At 40.3% G+C, this 16731-nt stretch overlaps 4 protein-coding genes and 4 non-coding genes across 8 annotated transcripts; 3 read left to right on the top strand and 5 right to left on the bottom strand.

Annotated features, from left to right (window-relative positions):
- Window positions 1-1473: 1473 nt before the first annotated feature.
- Window positions 1474-1663, bottom strand: LOC121466930. The gene has a single exon (XR_005977092.1). It is a non-coding gene; the product is annotated as a small nucleolar RNA U3 (small nucleolar RNA).
- Window positions 1664-2100: 437 nt separating this feature from the next.
- On the bottom strand, window positions 2101-2182 carry Trnal-aag. The gene has a single exon. It is a non-coding gene; the product is annotated as a tRNA-Leu (tRNA).
- A 1312-nt stretch (window positions 2183-3494) lies between these two features.
- Window positions 3495-3576, top strand: Trnal-aag. Its single transcript has one exon. It is a non-coding gene; the product is annotated as a tRNA-Leu (tRNA).
- Window positions 3577-4065: 489 nt separating this feature from the next.
- On the top strand, window positions 4066-4255 carry LOC121466929. The gene has a single exon (XR_005977091.1). It is a non-coding gene; the product is annotated as a small nucleolar RNA U3 (small nucleolar RNA).
- Window positions 4256-7793: 3538 nt separating this feature from the next.
- On the top strand, window positions 7794-8531 carry LOC108144262. The gene is made up of 2 exons (XM_017268944.2): window positions 7794-7899; window positions 8052-8531. Exons 1-2 carry the CDS (start codon window positions 7897-7899, stop codon window positions 8340-8342), a joined length of 294 nt encoding a protein of 97 aa, XP_017124433.1. The 5' UTR covers window positions 7794-7896; the 3' UTR covers window positions 8343-8531.
- A 2946-nt stretch (window positions 8532-11477) lies between these two features.
- Window positions 11478-12667, bottom strand: LOC108144261 (palmitoyltransferase ZDHHC20). Its single transcript, XM_017268943.2, has one exon. The coding sequence runs from the start codon at window positions 12567-12569 to the stop codon at window positions 11553-11555; it is 1017 nt and encodes a 338-aa protein (XP_017124432.1). The 5' UTR covers window positions 12570-12667; the 3' UTR covers window positions 11478-11552.
- A 342-nt stretch (window positions 12668-13009) lies between these two features.
- LOC108144253 (leucine-rich repeat extensin-like protein 6) lies at window positions 13010-13778 on the bottom strand. Its single transcript, XM_017268933.1, has 2 exons — window positions 13673-13778; window positions 13010-13570 (listed from the first exon to the last, which is right to left on the bottom strand). The coding sequence occupies exons 1-2, from the start codon at window positions 13673-13675 to the stop codon at window positions 13139-13141; spliced, it is 435 nt and encodes a 144-aa protein (XP_017124422.1). The 5' UTR covers window positions 13676-13778; the 3' UTR covers window positions 13010-13138.
- A 1326-nt stretch (window positions 13779-15104) lies between these two features.
- On the bottom strand, window positions 15105-15893 carry LOC108144909 (skin secretory protein xP2). Its single transcript, XM_017270072.2, has 2 exons — window positions 15783-15893; window positions 15105-15719 (listed from the first exon to the last, which is right to left on the bottom strand). The coding sequence occupies exons 1-2, from the start codon at window positions 15783-15785 to the stop codon at window positions 15171-15173; spliced, it is 552 nt and encodes a 183-aa protein (XP_017125561.1). The 5' UTR covers window positions 15786-15893; the 3' UTR covers window positions 15105-15170.
- Between the last annotated feature and the right edge of the window lie 838 nt (window positions 15894-16731).

The following is a 16731-nucleotide window of genomic DNA, read 5'->3' as shown; positions in this document are numbered from 1 at the left end:
TCTAATTGTTAATATCTGGTCTTTATACTTTTTTCCAACAAATAGTTTAAAATCGAAACCAATTTCTCAATTTAAATAGACAAAAAGATTATTTTATATGGCTTAGCTTAATGTGTTTAGATTAAAAATTAAAATATTTCAGGGAAAGATTTGTTTTTAAGTTGTAATTGTAAAAAAAAATAAAAAATGTTAAATATTTTATAGATTTAAATTATTTATCAAAGCACATAGTGCGTCCTTATATATAGTAATATAATGTTTAAAAAGTCTATATAGTATTAAGTAATAAATAATTTAAAACAATAGAACTTATCATGACACGCACTGTCCCAAAGCCGGCACTTGTCTTTACTTTGCATTGCTTAAATAAATTTTCACTACGTGTTGTGGCGTCGTGTTTGGCAACAGGAATGGCAAAAAACGAGGGCCCAAAGCTGAACCAAATGGGACAGTTGACAAAAACTAGGCAACACTTAATTGTTGTTGCGTGCAGCAGACGAGCTCCTCAAATATTTATGCACTTTATGGTCCTACATATTCGTACACTATATAGTATGTGGCCATCTCAAGGAACTGGAGAAGTTCGTCAGTCAAAAGACGAACAGGGAAAAGTTCGCCAAGGACATGTCACTCCAAGGCACTTCCAAGTAGTCATCATCATCCACTAATTGAGAGCGTGGCAACTCTGAATTAAGCCAAAAATCACGCCCTCGCTCAAGGACCATTCATATGCATCGTTAAGTAATTAGAGCTCCACCGCCCCACGCCCATTAGTGCAAATTTTATTACAAATTTGCAGTTTTTTTCGACCACTCATTGCCAAGTCTTGAGCACGAAGCGCTCTTGAAGTAACAAAAAAGCGGAAATCTGCTTCCCACTAAAATGTTTTATAAATCTCTGGGGCGGGGCGCTGCTACCTACTACATTCACCTTTAACGGACTGTCAACGTGCAACAAAAACACTTGAAACTGGCAACTGGCAACGAGCGTAGCGGCAAAAGGGTCGCCCCTCAAGTGCTGTTTTAATTGCTTCGCAGAACAACAGCAGCAACAGTGTTTAGAGCGGGCGGAAACAACAGAATATTACTGCCTGGGGACCAGGAAGGTTTACTGTTTTGCATATTCAATTACAACAATATTAAATGTTCTCATTTAATTTCAATAAAATAATATAATGGCATGCTGACTGAGAATTATTGTGGTTTAAAAATACAAAATATGGAACAAATTTACTTCCGTGTTTAGGGAACTAACTTTAAAAAAATACTATATTTTTTTAATCAAGACTGAACCTCTTTATGTATTTTTTAATTTTCGATCCTTCACTTGTGTGTACGTATACATAATATCTTCTTATTGTCCCCTGTCCTTAATAAATAATTTTTGGATCACTCACACGGATCTCGATAACTATAGGTTCATACGACACGATTACATTACAATTAGTTTTCATATTTATTTTTAAAAAGGAGCACCACTCAGAATTCGCGCTATTCGTGTTACCGAGCGATCATCGAAGCCCTGCGTCCCGAAGGACACTGGACAAATCCTCACGCTGCCGAATAGGGCGATTCAACTCATCAACGCGGGTGCGCTTGGCTTTCAGCTAGTGTGAAAGTATGTGAAGACTGACTACAGAAATGATCCTGTGAAGTATAGTCTTGATTTTTCACTGCCCAACCTGTGGATGTTGGTGCGCTACGGGCCAGAACTGGTTGGGAATCGTAAACAAAAGCACGCGGGGCGATAAGCGAGCGCTGACGGCATACTTCGGCAGTATTAGTATCCGAAATAGGTTCTTGTTTGTAATTGCTTCAGTTTCTTGCTTGACAACTGTTGGCAGAGACCATAAGTAATCGTACTTCAGACTTTTAATTTTTAAAGACTTCTGGATTTTCACACTTTTTTGTTTCTGTATGTGTTATCATACAGTTTGTGAGCAGAAGTGAATAAACTTTGATTTCAATTTGTATGATTTGTATAGAAAGATATATGAAAACCTTTTTTGTCTTTTTAAAACAAAGTTCGGAATTAAGCGATTAAATCAGAAAAAAAAACATAATAACACAGAAAAACAATACAGAACATAGAAAAAAAACTTGGCAGCGGTGGGATTCGAACCCACGCCTCCGAGGAGACTGGTGCCTTAAACCAGCGCCTTAGACCGCTCGGCCACGCTACCCTGCTGGATTTTCTGTCAAATGCTCATTAAGAACTAAATTGAGTATCTGTATCTTACATGAGTATCTGTATCTGTATGTCGCGTTACTTAGCCGAATATGCCAAATTTAAGACTTTACTGATTGTTAGATTTATCTTGCGAAAGTATACAAGACAAAATTTTCTCTTCTGGTTTCAGCATTTCTCGACTGCAGTTATTTTTTTCAAAACTGCTTCTTACCGTTCCAAGTAATTACTCATATTTGCGGTGTTGACAAAACTATTTCGTCGAGTCATTCATTTCATTTACAGCTCCTTGCCGACGGGCATTTAAAGTGGACATCCGACAAACCTCTTCTAAGCCGCTCGGAATGCGGCTATTGTTCAGGTTTGTCGCAGGCATTTCAATTTGTCAATTGTTTGAAATTTAATTTGATTCCGGCATAGCAGCGTGCGGTCCAACATTCTTGATAAAGCCCGCAATTAACTCCATTAGCGTTTTTACCTGGCTGGCTCTAGGTCCAGGTAACTCGCCTCTGTCCGCTCGGTTGTACGTGATTTTTTGTGTTTTACCAGCAGCTGTCTGGTGTGGAAATTGAACAATTCTATAATTATTTGCATGCCGCTCGCCTTTAAATTTGTATAAATCCACGTGTGAGTGGCAAAATGTTCCCTCTGCTGACACGGCATCTGACTTTTTGCTCCCTTTTTCGGTGGCATTTTAATGAAACCGCAAATGCTGCCCCAGAACCCCTTTTCCAGCCTTGTACAGCACCCTTATGGCAACCGCAGACTTTGTTTTGTTTTGCTCGTCGTCCCGTGCAAAGATTTTTATTGCAATTTTCTAATTTCATTGCGGAGTCTTCCGTCCGACTCCGCCGGCTTCAGTTTATGGCTGCAGCCATGGGACGCCAGTCAGAGTAAGCCCAGGAATGAAATTGTTGCTGCGGTTGCATATGTGAGCGAAGACGAGAAAGACCACGACCACCGCCTGTCACGCATAAATTCGCATTTTCATTTGAATTTTAAACGCATTTCTAAGCTGACGCTGGCAGGCAAAAACGCTGACAGCTTTGCAAAATACATGTAATAAACATTTTAATACAGCACAACGGCAAAGGAAGAAGGCTTGCGCCAGAAATTGATTTCGTATGATTGACATTTTTCCTTTTCACAAATGAGAGCATTTATATGCGTCGCAGTGTGGGTGAAAAATAAAGGCAAGGTGTTGCGGTCCTAAAAATAGTTGAACACGCAGATACAGATATTCGTGTAAGATACAGATACTCATAATGGGGTAACTCTTCATGCGCATTTGACATGCGCAGCAACAAGGTAGCGTGGCCGAGCGGTCTAAGGCGCTGGTTTAAGGCACCAGTCTCCTCGGAGGCGTGGGTTCGAATCCCACCGCTGCCAATTTATTTTTTTCTTTATTATGTATTGTTTTCTGAATTTTTTCTGATCTTCACCAATAAGGGACCCTGAATAGACGTTATTTCCGAGTCTATTTTTAAAAGACTTCTATGATTTTCATTTATAGTCTTCACAAACTGTTTGCACTCTTGTCCACTAAGAGTATAAAAATCAGCAACATTGAATAACAAATAAAACATTATTGACTTTTGTTCACAAACTGTATGATAACTAGCCAAATTGGAAGCAAAATCGTGTGAGTAGTCTTTAAAAATTAAAAGTCTGAAATACGATTACTTTTGGTCTTGTCAAGCAAGAAACTTATATTACAAAGAACCTATTTCAAATACTAAAACTGCTGAGAGGCGTACACACAGCGCTTGCTTATCGCCCCGCGTGTTTTTGTTATTTTCCCTTGCGCACACTCTTACGATTCCCAACCAGTTCTGGACCGCAGCGCACCAAGATCCACAGGTTGGCCAGTGAAAAGTTAAGACTATACTTCACAGGATCATTTCTGTAGTCAGTCTTCACATACTTTCACACTAGCTGAAAGCCAAGCGCACCCGCGTTGATGAGTTGAATCGCCCTATTCGGCAGCGTGAGGATTTGTCCAGTGTCCTTCGGGACGCAGGGCTTCGATGATCGCTCGGTAACACGAATAGCGCGAATTCTGAGTGGTGCTCCTTTTTAAAATAAATATTGAAACGAATTAGAATTAAGAAATCTATGTCTTCTAAGGTGATCATTTTATCTGAGGCGAAAAAGTAATTAATGCAAATGACGCATATTAATGAAGGTGTGAAGAACATTACTTTGATGCAAATTGTTGATAAATTCGATACATTTTTCCTATTTGTCCGTGCATATCTTATGCTCGGAACCTTAGTAATAATAAAGACCATTTTAATTTGTATCTATTCAAAACTGACAAATTGAGACTAGAATGGGAAGGATGCCTGGCCCTCCTTTGAGCAGAGTTTATGAGTTCCCCTATTCTGTTTGTACATTCTGGGAAGTGCATTAAAAGTTTGGCCGCCAGGAGAAATGGGCTGTGCGTTTGGGGAAGTAACTCTCCGCTAACAACGTATTATTGGCAATATTTTATAAGCTTGCCAAGACCACCCTGTGTGTTTCCCTTGGAGTACCTATTGCCCCCCTGGTCCTTTGAAAAATTGGCATGTCGTTGTAACTTTTACTACGACTATAGAATGAGGAAAAAATAAAATCTCTTGGCACATAAGTTTTGTGCACGTTAAGTACTTTTTCATAACCATCTCGCAGTCGTTGCTGTTGTCTGGCTTTCGGCAGGGCGGAGTTGGGCGGGGAAGTGTTTTCCTATGCCTCGGGGGCATAATATGCATATGCAACGACAGAGGGGCAACAAATAATAGCGAATGGCAATAAAAAGTACGATACACATTGAGGGAAAAGCAGCAAAGAGGAAACTTTAAATAGTTCCAGCTACTTTTTCGAGAGTTTGGCAAATGCGGCGGATGCGAAGGGGCAACTGCGCCAATGTTAAATTACTTTTGGAGTAATTTTTTTTTTTTTTTGCGGAGCTTTGATTATTTTGTGTTCCGTTTTGTGTAAAAGTTTGTGGCACTAAATTAAGCGATTACAAATGGCTATTCTTGATAATAGAAATTATAAATTGATATCAAGAAAAGTTGCCAACAAGTTTTGGGGCTTCGTGAGTAAAAAAGACGCAAAAAAAAAGAAATAAATGTTTAGGAAAACAAATTATTATTTTAGCTTTACCTGACTGGGAGTTGAACCTGCTATCCCAATGTTTTGTAGTTCAAAGTTCTTAACAATTAGTAGTGACAGCAAAAGTATGCAACAATTTCTGTGTTGAGAACATTAGAATTCCATTGCTTAAATTAAGTTTATTTATTTGGGAATAAGTTGCATAAACTCTAATGATATTTGACATGGCAAGTACCGTTTTTTGTGAACTTTGCCCCGGCACTCTTCAGCCGATTTGCTTGCTCTGCACGTAGCGTCATTTTTGACATTTAATTATGGCCGCTGCCAACATAGGAGTAAGATGTAAACTCGATTTCATGGCCCCGAACTTACAAAGGGTGATTCCATATTTCGTTTCTTGGGACTCCGGCAACGCGTGCTACGTGTGCATCTTGTACCTGTCTATTGTAGTTCCATATGCAAGCCACATGAACCGACCATGTCCTATACACTGAGCGGAAAAAACTGATGACCTTTAATTATTTATAAATTATTTTATTTCAGTTCCTTAAATTTAAAAACAAAAAAAAAAAAAAAAGAGGATGAGAACTGGTTATGTAGAGTGTTTACATTCGCAATGTTTTATATTCAAATTAACAAATAAGTTTAAATAATAAAACATCATTGTCGACCTAAAACTTATAAATTATATATTTTTTTCTGACATCTGCCTACTCTAAATTTGTTAAAGTGCAAACTCTCTTTTCTCCGAGATGGACGTGCGTTGTCAAAACTGCCGCTTCATTTTTTTCCCATAAAACTGGGAGCTTTCTTCCTCTATTTTTCTATTTTTTGGGGGTCTTTCTCCGGCCATTATTTTTTTTTTGTTCCGTAGCTGGACAACTTTGTGTGTGTCCTGGCGATTTATGAAAAAAAAGAAACAGCAGCAGGACGAGTGGAGCGTCGCACGTGATGTGAAATGGCAAAGGATTTGCAGGGGGAAGTCTGTGGACAGGACAGGAGTGCACTGCTGGACAATGGCGTCTAAATTAATTATCAAGGATAACAGCGTGAAAGGTTCAGCGACGCTGCATTGTCTCCCGGCTCCTAATTCAATTACGACAGCTGGCGGCGAGTGGGGGCAAATTAAAAAAGGCTTAGGCCAGAGTTAATACGGACTTAAGCGGGGTAATTAAAAGCCAAAGCTGCAATTGCATTCGGGAAATGTCTTAACTCACAGCGGATTCCAACCCCATTTTGGGTCCTGGGGGTGGATTTGCCCCACCTCCACTCTTCGCCTGCCGTAAAATCACGAACTGCAAAATCTCTCGAGAATAATTTGAAACATAGAACAGCCTGAGGAGCTGGAAGGAAAGCCAAAAGACGATGCCGCCGAATCCCTTCCACATTAAAATATGATGAGCTCGTGAAGGCAACGGCACAAATGAAAACGAAGTTAATAAAAAAGGTTGTAAAGGGACGGGGAAGGGGGGTTTGGGGCAACCAGGTGGATCTCAGGTGTCTGCGGAGGGTGTCCAAAAAATAATCAACATAAAAAAGAAAATTATTTGCAATATTATCAAGAGCTACAAAAGTTACACGGCAGACAACAGTGGAAAGCAAAACGAAGAAATGAAAATGTTGGTCATGAGAATAAAAACCGAAATGAAAATATGGCCAGGGAGGTGGAAAAATCAAGCTGGAATTGGTTAAGGAAATGAAAAAATAAGAAAAAATGGACAGATATCCAATAAAACATATCATGAATAGTTTTTTGAGTAGCTTTAAGATCATATGAAAAGTTTAAGTAAAAGTCATTTACAAATTTTGAATATATTTTGGTAAAAATACAATAAAATTGTATATATATTTTTAAAAAAGGTCAACATTTCTTCCTTTATTAAATATAGCATAATTATTAAATTTACTTTAATTAGACCACAAAACGTACCCAATTCTCCCACTGTGCAATCTTGATAACTTTTCACAGAACATTTGCCTCCACTTACACTTCGCAACTGCAGTTCCGTTTCGAGTTTTGTAATTGGTGTTAGGTCCAGTAATAAACCCCAACCGAGAGTAATAACAACAAAGCCAAATAAACCAACAAAACTGAGATGCAAATTAAATTTGGTTTTAATCAAGCAAAGCCATGTATATTCCATGCGGGGGCCGAAATCCAAGGCCGAGTTCAACAAGCAAATCAATTAAAGGGCTGCTGCGCCTCGAGCTCCAAACAAAAGCCATAAGTCAAGATTTTCGATTCGAGTTCGACCTCTAACGAAGTCATCACTTTTGGCCACTTCAAAACAATGGGACAGGCGATGCATTAGGCACACGAAAACAAACAAACACGAAACGTGATCAAAGTTTTTCCATCGATTTATGGCCTGTGCATCCGAAAAGTGCTGGCCAACCGGTTCGGTCGATTCGGCCGGATTCATCGATCACGTCGAGAGTGAGCGATTGAAGATCACACACAGATCAAGTTCAAAGTCAATTTGGCTCTAATGTTGCTTCCGTTGCCGTCGGCAAGAGTTGGCCAAAGAGTTTTGGCCACATATAAAAGCCATACAAGATCATCGCATCCACAGCACACATCTTTTGTTGAGCGCAGTCTAAACACTTCAAATCATGGTAAGTTGAGTTATAAATTTAGGAATATCGGTCCACATTAGAAGTCCTGTTGCTTAAAAAAATAATCTTGGCTTCTTTTGACATTTTCACTAAAATATCTAGCACTAATGATACACCTTGGGCTTAATTCGATATTTTATTACTATTTTTAGAAATTCCTTATCATTGCCGTTGCCTTTTTGGCCTGCGCCTTCGCTGATGTTTCGGAGCTTTCTGGATATGATTACCATGAGCCCGCTCCTGCTGCTCCTGTGGAGACCTACATCCCCCCGGCACCGGCTCCAGTTGAGACCTATATCCCACCAGCACCACCTGCACCCGAGTACATCCCCCCTGCACCCATCCAGCAGGAGGAGTCCGTCATCGAGGAGATCGAACAGCCCGCCCAGGACGGATACCGCTACAAGACCGTCCGTCGTCGCGTCTTCCGTCACCGCAACTAAATTGGGAGCCCATTGTTATTGTTGATTTGTTAACTCGAGTGTTATTGCTAAAATACCATCCTCTGAAATTCACTTTGAGAGTAAAAAATGAAGAGAAATTGTCACTGAAACCGTGTTTGTTGTCTTGTACTTACTTTGGTGCCCATCAAAGTTTAGTGAACAGGAAAATATACCATCTATAAATGAAAATTTCTGTTTAAGATTGAATTTGTTTTTTGTAACATGTTATTTGTGTGTGGGGAATTTTAATAAGTCATTTTATGAAATGGGGGATAGAAATATAGATTTAAAGTAATACATACAGGCTTAAATAATTTTGGACCGACTTAAAACTTAAAGAGTAATATCGATCCCACTATCAGAGTTGAAAACATCTTAACATTAAGTAAACACAAAGTTATTTATAAGAATTTGTTTAAATTATTATTTTACGCACAGAAAGTCGGTGTATAGCTATAGATCTCGGAATTTTTAAATTCAATCTATATTATCAACAAGTTCCCATCGACCAAGTTCAATTTGCAATGTCAAAGTCGCCATTCTAATGGCTTCTCCTTGGTGACAACCATCCCCTCCATTTTTATTTCCTGGCAGCCAATCCTCTTCAACTCCAACCAACTCACTAAGGCCTAAACAAACCGCTCAAGGCCAAACACATGTTCTGGCTAAAACACTGGCATTCCATTGGAAGCTCGTCCCTTTCGAAAGTCTGGCAGTGAAAAGGTCAAACCGACGACTAGACCAATTTGACTTAACCAAAAATTGCTGAAACATTCAATGAGCAGGGACAAAAAGTGCTTCCCCTATCCCATACTCAATACAATCGATTGGCTTCAGCCAAAGCAAACAAATCCTCGATTACAAAATCAAACAGAGCACACAAAAACAAAGGATGGCGAAATGGAAAAAATGTTTGCCCATAATGCAAAATGGGAAAATATGCGAATTCAATAAGCTGCGAGTTGGCTGAAAGGGAGGACATGTGGCTGGCCAGGACACTCCTCCTCCTTCAGGATACTCCTCCGTCTCCTCCTCATCCTCATCCAGCTCCTGTCGACCCTTACAAGTCATTTGGCCAATTGCTGTTGACTCTGCGCTCTAAGGCGAATTTCCGCTGCCAAGTCGAGTACACATATTTTGCACTCACTTTATGCTGATGACATGCAAGTGGCAAAAATTATTTGCGCTCGTGCATTTGGCGACCAACTCCAACTACGGCCACGTCTCCACTGCGGACCAGCCAAAGGCGAATAATGAGCAGCAAACAAGCTGAGGAAATCAACAAACTATCGTCCAAGCACTGGAAAAATTTTTAGTTAATTGTAATAATATTAATATTCAGTTAAAACTAAAATCCCAAAATTAAGTTTTTAGCTTTATTTATTGGGTGAGAGAAAAAGAAGAAGGCTTGAAAATCAAAGTCTTCAATTCAAATCTTTTTGTTTTTTAAAAAACATATTAATAATTATATTATGAAAATTAAAGGAGAAAGTTTAGTTTTTTGTTCATACTTTATTTAAAATCAGTTGTTTTATTGTTACATTTTTACTTTAAATTGGCTTGTCTTAAATGAGCATTTAAGCTAGGATATAGTCGTAAAATAAAAATCTATTACTTTATTTTAGGCATTTGTTTTCCGTAAGTGTTTATTTGGTTTTTAAAATCTCTATAAAGTTCAAAAAATGTTTACTGTTGGGTGACAGATAAAGATGAAAGTCCCAAATAAATTCTTATTTTATGAAATGGAATTTAACAAGGTGGTAGTCAAAATAAAAGGACCATTGTTAACTTCAGGGACTACTTTTCCCTCAGTGCATTTGCAAGCGTGAACAGGACATAGAACCCAGGGAACAGGAGCGAAAAACAAAATGCCGCCCGACGGCAGACAGCTTCCATTTCCATTTCCATCGTCTTCTTTGTCGTGACATACGGGAAATTCCCCACGGAGTCTATCAACAGTTGATAAAGCGAAATGTGCGTACGGCAGCCGGAGAACTAGAGAAATGGAGAAATGGAAGGACCCTGGATGGCATTCTTTTCCTTTTTGGTATGTACATAAGTTTATTATTTTGAAGGTAATTGGATTTGTGTTGCAGCAGTCAAGAAGTCGCCACAGCATAATAAGAAAATATAGACGAGGACAATGAACTTGAGAGGGCGCGACAATCACAAACCCAATCCCAATCCCAAGCCCATCCCCAGTCCCAGTCCCAATCCGAATCCAAACATATGCTCAGTGCCCGAGGAATCGTTTCTGGCCGGGGAGTCCATCCACTGGACATCGTACATCGCACACACTCTGGCTATTGTTTGCACTCGTAATTGTTTTCCTAATGGATAAAGTCTATAAATTTCTGCGCCCGACGCGCGGCCAAATGCGAAATATGTCACGAATGTTAAGCGTTTTATAAACGACTTCGATGCAAGTGTGGGATAGAGTGGAATCCAGAGGATTTATTGATGTTGGCCACTCAGCGGGACGGAGAAATGGCCAGCGGATTGCAATTGTCAAGCGGATGGAGATGGAGACGGAGACGGAGATGGAGTCGGAGTCGGACTCCGATGCTGATGCACTCGCCAATGACTCGTAAATTAAGATGTTGATGGAGTCCACGAACTTCAATTCTTCTCGTGCCTGGAATTCGAACAGTTTGGGCTTCAGTTTGGAATGCCCTTGTTTGTCTTTTATTGGGACTAGCAAAAATGAGAAAAATTAAATAACTTTTAATAAGAACCTGTATATCTATTTTTTAAACCTAAATCAAATATAAAAGATTAGAAAAACATGACTGTTCATTGTCTGACATTTTTTACTTTTACTTTTAAGTTAAGATGTTGATGTCCAAAAATGTGTACCATAATTAAAGCCCTTTAAATTTAGACCTGTTTTTAGGAGGCACCTACATTTTTATGAACAAATATATATAGAATACATAAAAGCTCCTTTTAAATTAGTGTTTGGCTCTTACTTATGACTTGTATTTATTTTATTTTAATATAATTTTTGATTGTTAACTTGTTTTTCGGGATTTTTTTTCCTATTTATATATATAACTGTTTCATGTTAAATAATTGACTTGGGTTTTCTTTTTTTTTAATTTAAAATATAAACTTTAAGACGAAAGATGCTGTACACCTTTAAAATTTTTTTTATTAGAAAATTATTAACATTTTTTAAGAGCTTATGCAATCGTTGATGATGCATATTCATTAGTCGAAAGTGGCATGATGAAGTCCGAGAAGTTTGGTCATGTTCCCTTTGACAATCTGGGCTCTGGTTGGACCATCATCTTTTCGCTGGTCCGCGGTGCGCACCTCTATCAGTCGATCGAAGGCCAAGGGAAATGTGAGCCCATCGCCGCGACTCGAGAAGATGGGAACAATCCAAAGGTACCATTTGTCGCCAAGTAGATCTCGAAAGTTAGCAAAGCATCCCAAATTGAAGCCATGGTTGTTCTTCCCGCCAACGAAAAAGTACGGAGAATATGTCGATTCCATGGTGGTGCGATTCCGGGATACATTGAATACACTAACAGTGGACATGACCAGCGTAAAAATATTAAATATCAGGCATACCACGTACTGAAGGAGGTTCCAAGAATGCTCTTGTTTCAAGTAAGTGATGTCATATCCGCAGATTAAGTACATTTCGTAGAACATCACGCAGAGAATATAGAGGCAATACACCTCAGCGTAGAAAAGGAAGAGTATGAAGTACTTAAAGTTGTGAAAGTGGACGCAGTTGACCACCCACGGACAGTGGTGGTCCATTTTGAGGACACACCGGTGGCACGATCGACAGTGGTGGGCCCTATCCGGTTTTATTATCCAGCAAGTCTTGCAATATCGCACTAGTCCCTCGTTTGTACAGGTGGCTATGGGTAAATTCCTCGAGGCATTGCTAAGTATCCTTGCCGCTCCCTCAACTCCTTCATTTCGCTTTAATCTGTCCACATCCTCAGTAGATATTTTCCATTGTTCGGGAATTTTAACCGGAGAAACGCATATGCACTGAAACCAAGACCACAGGAACATGAACAGCAGGAGATGGTAGAAAATCATTAGAAGCCCCATTGTCACATATCCCTCAACTTTTTGTATGCAAATTTGGTAGACCAGAACGTGATAGGACCAGACCAACATGGCCAGGATAAGGAAAAAAGGCAGCCATCTGACCACGCAACAGGCACTCTTTCGTTCCGCAGAGTTTTCCCTGATCAGGCACATCCTGGAAAGGCTCCTCCCCTTTGATGGGTCAGCCCTAACCAATCGTCATGTTGTTGAGGTGATATTTTCTGCATCGTTCTCGAAGCCTACTTAATCTTTGTTTGTTTAAAAAAATGTTGGGAATAATATAAAATGGAATTATAAATGTGAAGTGTTTCTCTTAGTGTTGAATAAAACATTTGAGAAATCGTATAATATTTTGTATAATGTGGGCCTATATTTTATAGGCAAAGCTGATGGAATTATTTTATTTAAAATTAGACTCTAACTTATTTCCCTTCCCTTATTTAACCAGCATTACATTTGTTTTTATTATTTATTAACTCTTCAAATTAAAATCGATTGTTAAACAAGGCATTCACAGATTGACCAGCAATTCTAAGCTTGGTTTAGGATAAGATTTTAACCTGTTTCCCTTTCAATAATAAAATAGCTTAATGTTTCTTTTCATTATTTATTAACTCATCAAATTTAAATCGATTTTCAAACAAAACATTAACAGAATCCCCAGCAACCTTTTTACCTTTGCTGAGGTCTATCACATTAGCCAACAAGTCAACCTCTGCGATTTAGTTGCGGTGACGGAAGACGCGACGACGGACGGTCTTGTAGCGGTATCCGTCCTGGGCGGGCTGCTCGATCTCCTCGAAGACGGGCTCCTCCTGCTGGACGGGAGCGGGAGGGATGTAGGCGGGGGCTGGGGCTGCGGGGGGAATGTAGGTCTCCACGGGAGCGGAAACGGGTGCTGGAGGGATATAGGTGTTCTTGGGCGCCGCTGGCGGTGGTGGTGGTGGGGGTGGGATGTAGGCCTTGGCAGGAGCCGCCGGCGGTGGGATGTAGGTGTTCTTGGGTGCCGGCGGGGGTGGTGGTGGCGGTGGGGGAATGTAGCTCTTCACAGGCGCCGGCGGTGCAGGCTGGGGATAATCGTAGCCACCGGCGGCCAGTTCCGAAACATCAGCATAGGCGCAGGCCAAGAAGGCGACGGCAATAATCAGGAATTTCTGGCATAAAAAGATAATATTTTTAGATATTTGTTCTACCTTATAAACCAGTTTTTTGTATATTTTTGAATATCCTTAGATAACTTTAATCCTTAAACCCACCATCTTGAGGAGATTGGCTGCTGTTGTTGCTGCTTGGATCACAAGTCGATTTGTGTTGCTGAACTCGAAGTGTGCCTTGGGTTTTATAGCTCATTGTTTTGCTGGGGCTGCAGGTCAACCGCGGCTAAATTAATTGCATGATGCCCCCATGACACATGACACATGGGGGTCTTAGCCTCACTCAAAGAAGTCGGAAGATAACCGAAACCAAACACACACCAAAATCGAGCCTCCAATGCCAAGGCGGTTCGACGGGTTTTCTGTTTCGTTTTTAGCTTTAGTTTTTAGCTTCGATTGTCTTCGATCGGACTTGGTCAACGTTTTGTTTTAGTCTTCAGCCAACTGCAATTAGATCAAATATATCTTTTGTGGCATGCTGAAACTATGGTTTCGTTTTTTATTATTAAATCATTTTTTTTTTTATTTTGCTCATTTGATGAATGCTTGTGGATCACACGCAATATTGGCTTAGGTCTTATGTTATTATAATTATTGTATTTTATTTCGTGTCTCTTTTTCGCTCGCTTGTGTTTTTTGAGATCTGGCCAAATTATTAGCAGTTGGCCAGGCCTATGGCGTCGTTTCAAGTTTATGCCAAAATTAATTTCAATTTGCTTAGATTATGCTGATCTTCACCACTTCTGGCGGTGCTGTCTGTTGTTTCTGGTCTCTTAAGCTCTGAGCTTAATTAATTACTCAAGTCCGAACTGGGTTTGCCTTCCTCGAACACCTGGCTTATAAAACAGTTTATTTAAAAGTCGCACCATCTGGCTGGTAAACGGTGAACATGTTTCGGGGGAATGATTGGGCTGATGGAGTGAAATTGTTGCGAGTAGATAAATTGTTAGAGGTATTCTTTATGCTCAAAAAGGTCATAGACAAAAAAGACCTTAGTACTTTATCGAGCTTTGCCATTTATCTTTTAGTCTAACTTCATTTTAAGAAATGTTTTGTAAACATTTATTTCCGCAACTAAGAAATGACTAAGTTTCTTTTTAACTCTATAAATGAAATTGTAATGTTGGCCAAAGTTATTCTTCGCAAATGTAGAACTTAAATTGTCGAAATTAATTTTATTAAGTTTTGGAGGAGATTATTTATTTTCAAATAACATTTATATTGGCTATTTGATATTCATTTAATTTCTTAATGTGTATTTTTAATTTGTACAAAAATTGCATTCTTATTCCCATTGTACTTAATATCATCCGCGAACTAACAGCTTAACTTGAATTGCTCATAAAAAAAGGTTATCTCTTCAAAAATCACTTAATTTAAGAAATCGAGTAAGAGAAGAGTCTCCATTGAACACTGAACATTTTGATAATGATCATAAATATGTATGGCGACTTTACTTTGGCCTAACAACCTAAGGCAATAGTATCACTCTTCCCCTTATCACCTTTCCAAACAACATAGACTCTGTGGTATGTTAGATTCTATTTTGATTTTATTTAATAAACTTTTTCCTTGACGGGATCAGCCAAAGAGTAGCTCTCTAGTAACGGCGACGGACCACACGGCGGACAGTCTTGTAGCGGTAGCCATCGGCGGACACGGGCTCGATCTCCTCCAGAACGGGCTGGGGGGCCAGGACGGGAGCGGGGGCAAGGACGGGAGCGGGGGCGACCTTGACGGGAGCTGGGGCCGGGGCGGGGATGCTCACGGGTGCGGGGGGAATGTACTGGTTGACGGGAGCGGGCACGGCCACTGGAGCGGGGGCGGCCTTCACGGGGGCGGGGATCTCAACGTGCACGGGTGCGGGTGGGATGTACTGGTTGACGGGAGCGGGGGCGACCTTCACGGGGGCGGGAATGGCCACTGGAGCGGGAGCGGGAGCTGGAGCGGGCACCTCGATCTGGATGGGGGCTGGTGCGGGTGCAGGGGGAATGTAGGTGTTCACGGGCACTGGAGCCGGGGCCACCTTCACGGGCAGAGGAGCTGGAGCCGGAGCTGGGATGCTCACGGGAGCGTAGTTGTAGCCCGACAGGTGGGACACATCGGCATGGGCAACGGCCAAAAGGGTAACGGCGACAACCAGGAATTTCTGCCATTTAAATTAATAAATTAGTCAGGATTTAAATTAGGATTTTGTTCACTTCTTACTAACCATTTTGGATATGTGTTACTTGGAACGTTGGCGTTACTAGTATGTCTTGGACTCATCCGCCGGGTGGTATTTATACCAAAACCTGGGCGCGGTACAGAAGCGAAAGATAAACATTAATACGAGTGAAGAAGTGCGGATATCAGGGTCTCTTAATATGCCAGAAACCAGAATTTTACGAGCCACGCCAATGGTCAACGATGGTACCCTACACAAACCAGGAACAGGCATTTCGACAGCAGCTTACTCATTTTCATTAAGAAATTAATTGGTTTTCTGGAGTTTCTGGTCGTAAAAACAAGTTCCGTTGAACTGTTCAACTATTCAACTGAGGTTAATTTTTCCTAATGTCGAAGGTGTAAGGAATGTATATTCCTACCTTATTTATCTACAAATTTATGTGATTTAAATAAATGTGTTTTAAGCCCCACTAAACTTCTCATTTTGCAGGGGCAATCAAAAAGTGCCCCTAGCCCAACATGCTCTTCTCCACTCGTACTTGCTTGTTTTTGACATTGTCTTCATTTAAATATCATTTGCATAAAACATTTGTGCTTTAGTGTATCAAATTGAACTACCAAAACTAAAACCGCTCGAAAACTGGAAACCAAAACTCGAGCTTTTGGCAATAGAGGCCTACGGCCTACAGACTTTTTGGTCTAGAGCCGCCAGACGAATGGCGAGTTCAGGCTTAGGCCATTAATTTGCTTGATTAGCTATTATAAGGTGTCCAAAAACAAGAGCCTATTGCTTAATTATGTATGAGAACCTGAGCAGATGGGCCAAAATAAACCTAGATCGGGTCAAAAGTTGAAAATGACGCCAGCTAGACCGTCGCCATGTGTCACTGCCAAGCGGAAAACAAATTAGCCAGACGAGTAGGAAGTTCTGGGGTCACTTTGCCACAAGTGGGAGAAAGGCAGAATAACAACCCAAAAACTGAAGCTGAAGG

This window comes from Drosophila elegans, unplaced genomic scaffold, assembly GCF_018152505.1.
Source record: "Drosophila elegans isolate 14027-0461.03 unplaced genomic scaffold, ASM1815250v1 contig_183, whole genome shotgun sequence".
NCBI classification, from domain to species: domain Eukaryota; kingdom Metazoa; phylum Arthropoda; class Insecta; order Diptera; family Drosophilidae; genus Drosophila; species Drosophila elegans.
The sequence above is the reverse complement of the archived record's forward strand: the minus strand, read 5'-3'. Positions and strand labels throughout refer to the sequence as shown.

Excerpts from the sequence above, each read along its gene's own strand:
- LOC108144261 (XM_017268943.2), bottom strand. The coding sequence starts at position 12,569 with ATGTGCCTGATCAGGGAAAACTCTGCGGAACGAAAGAGTGCCTGTTGC.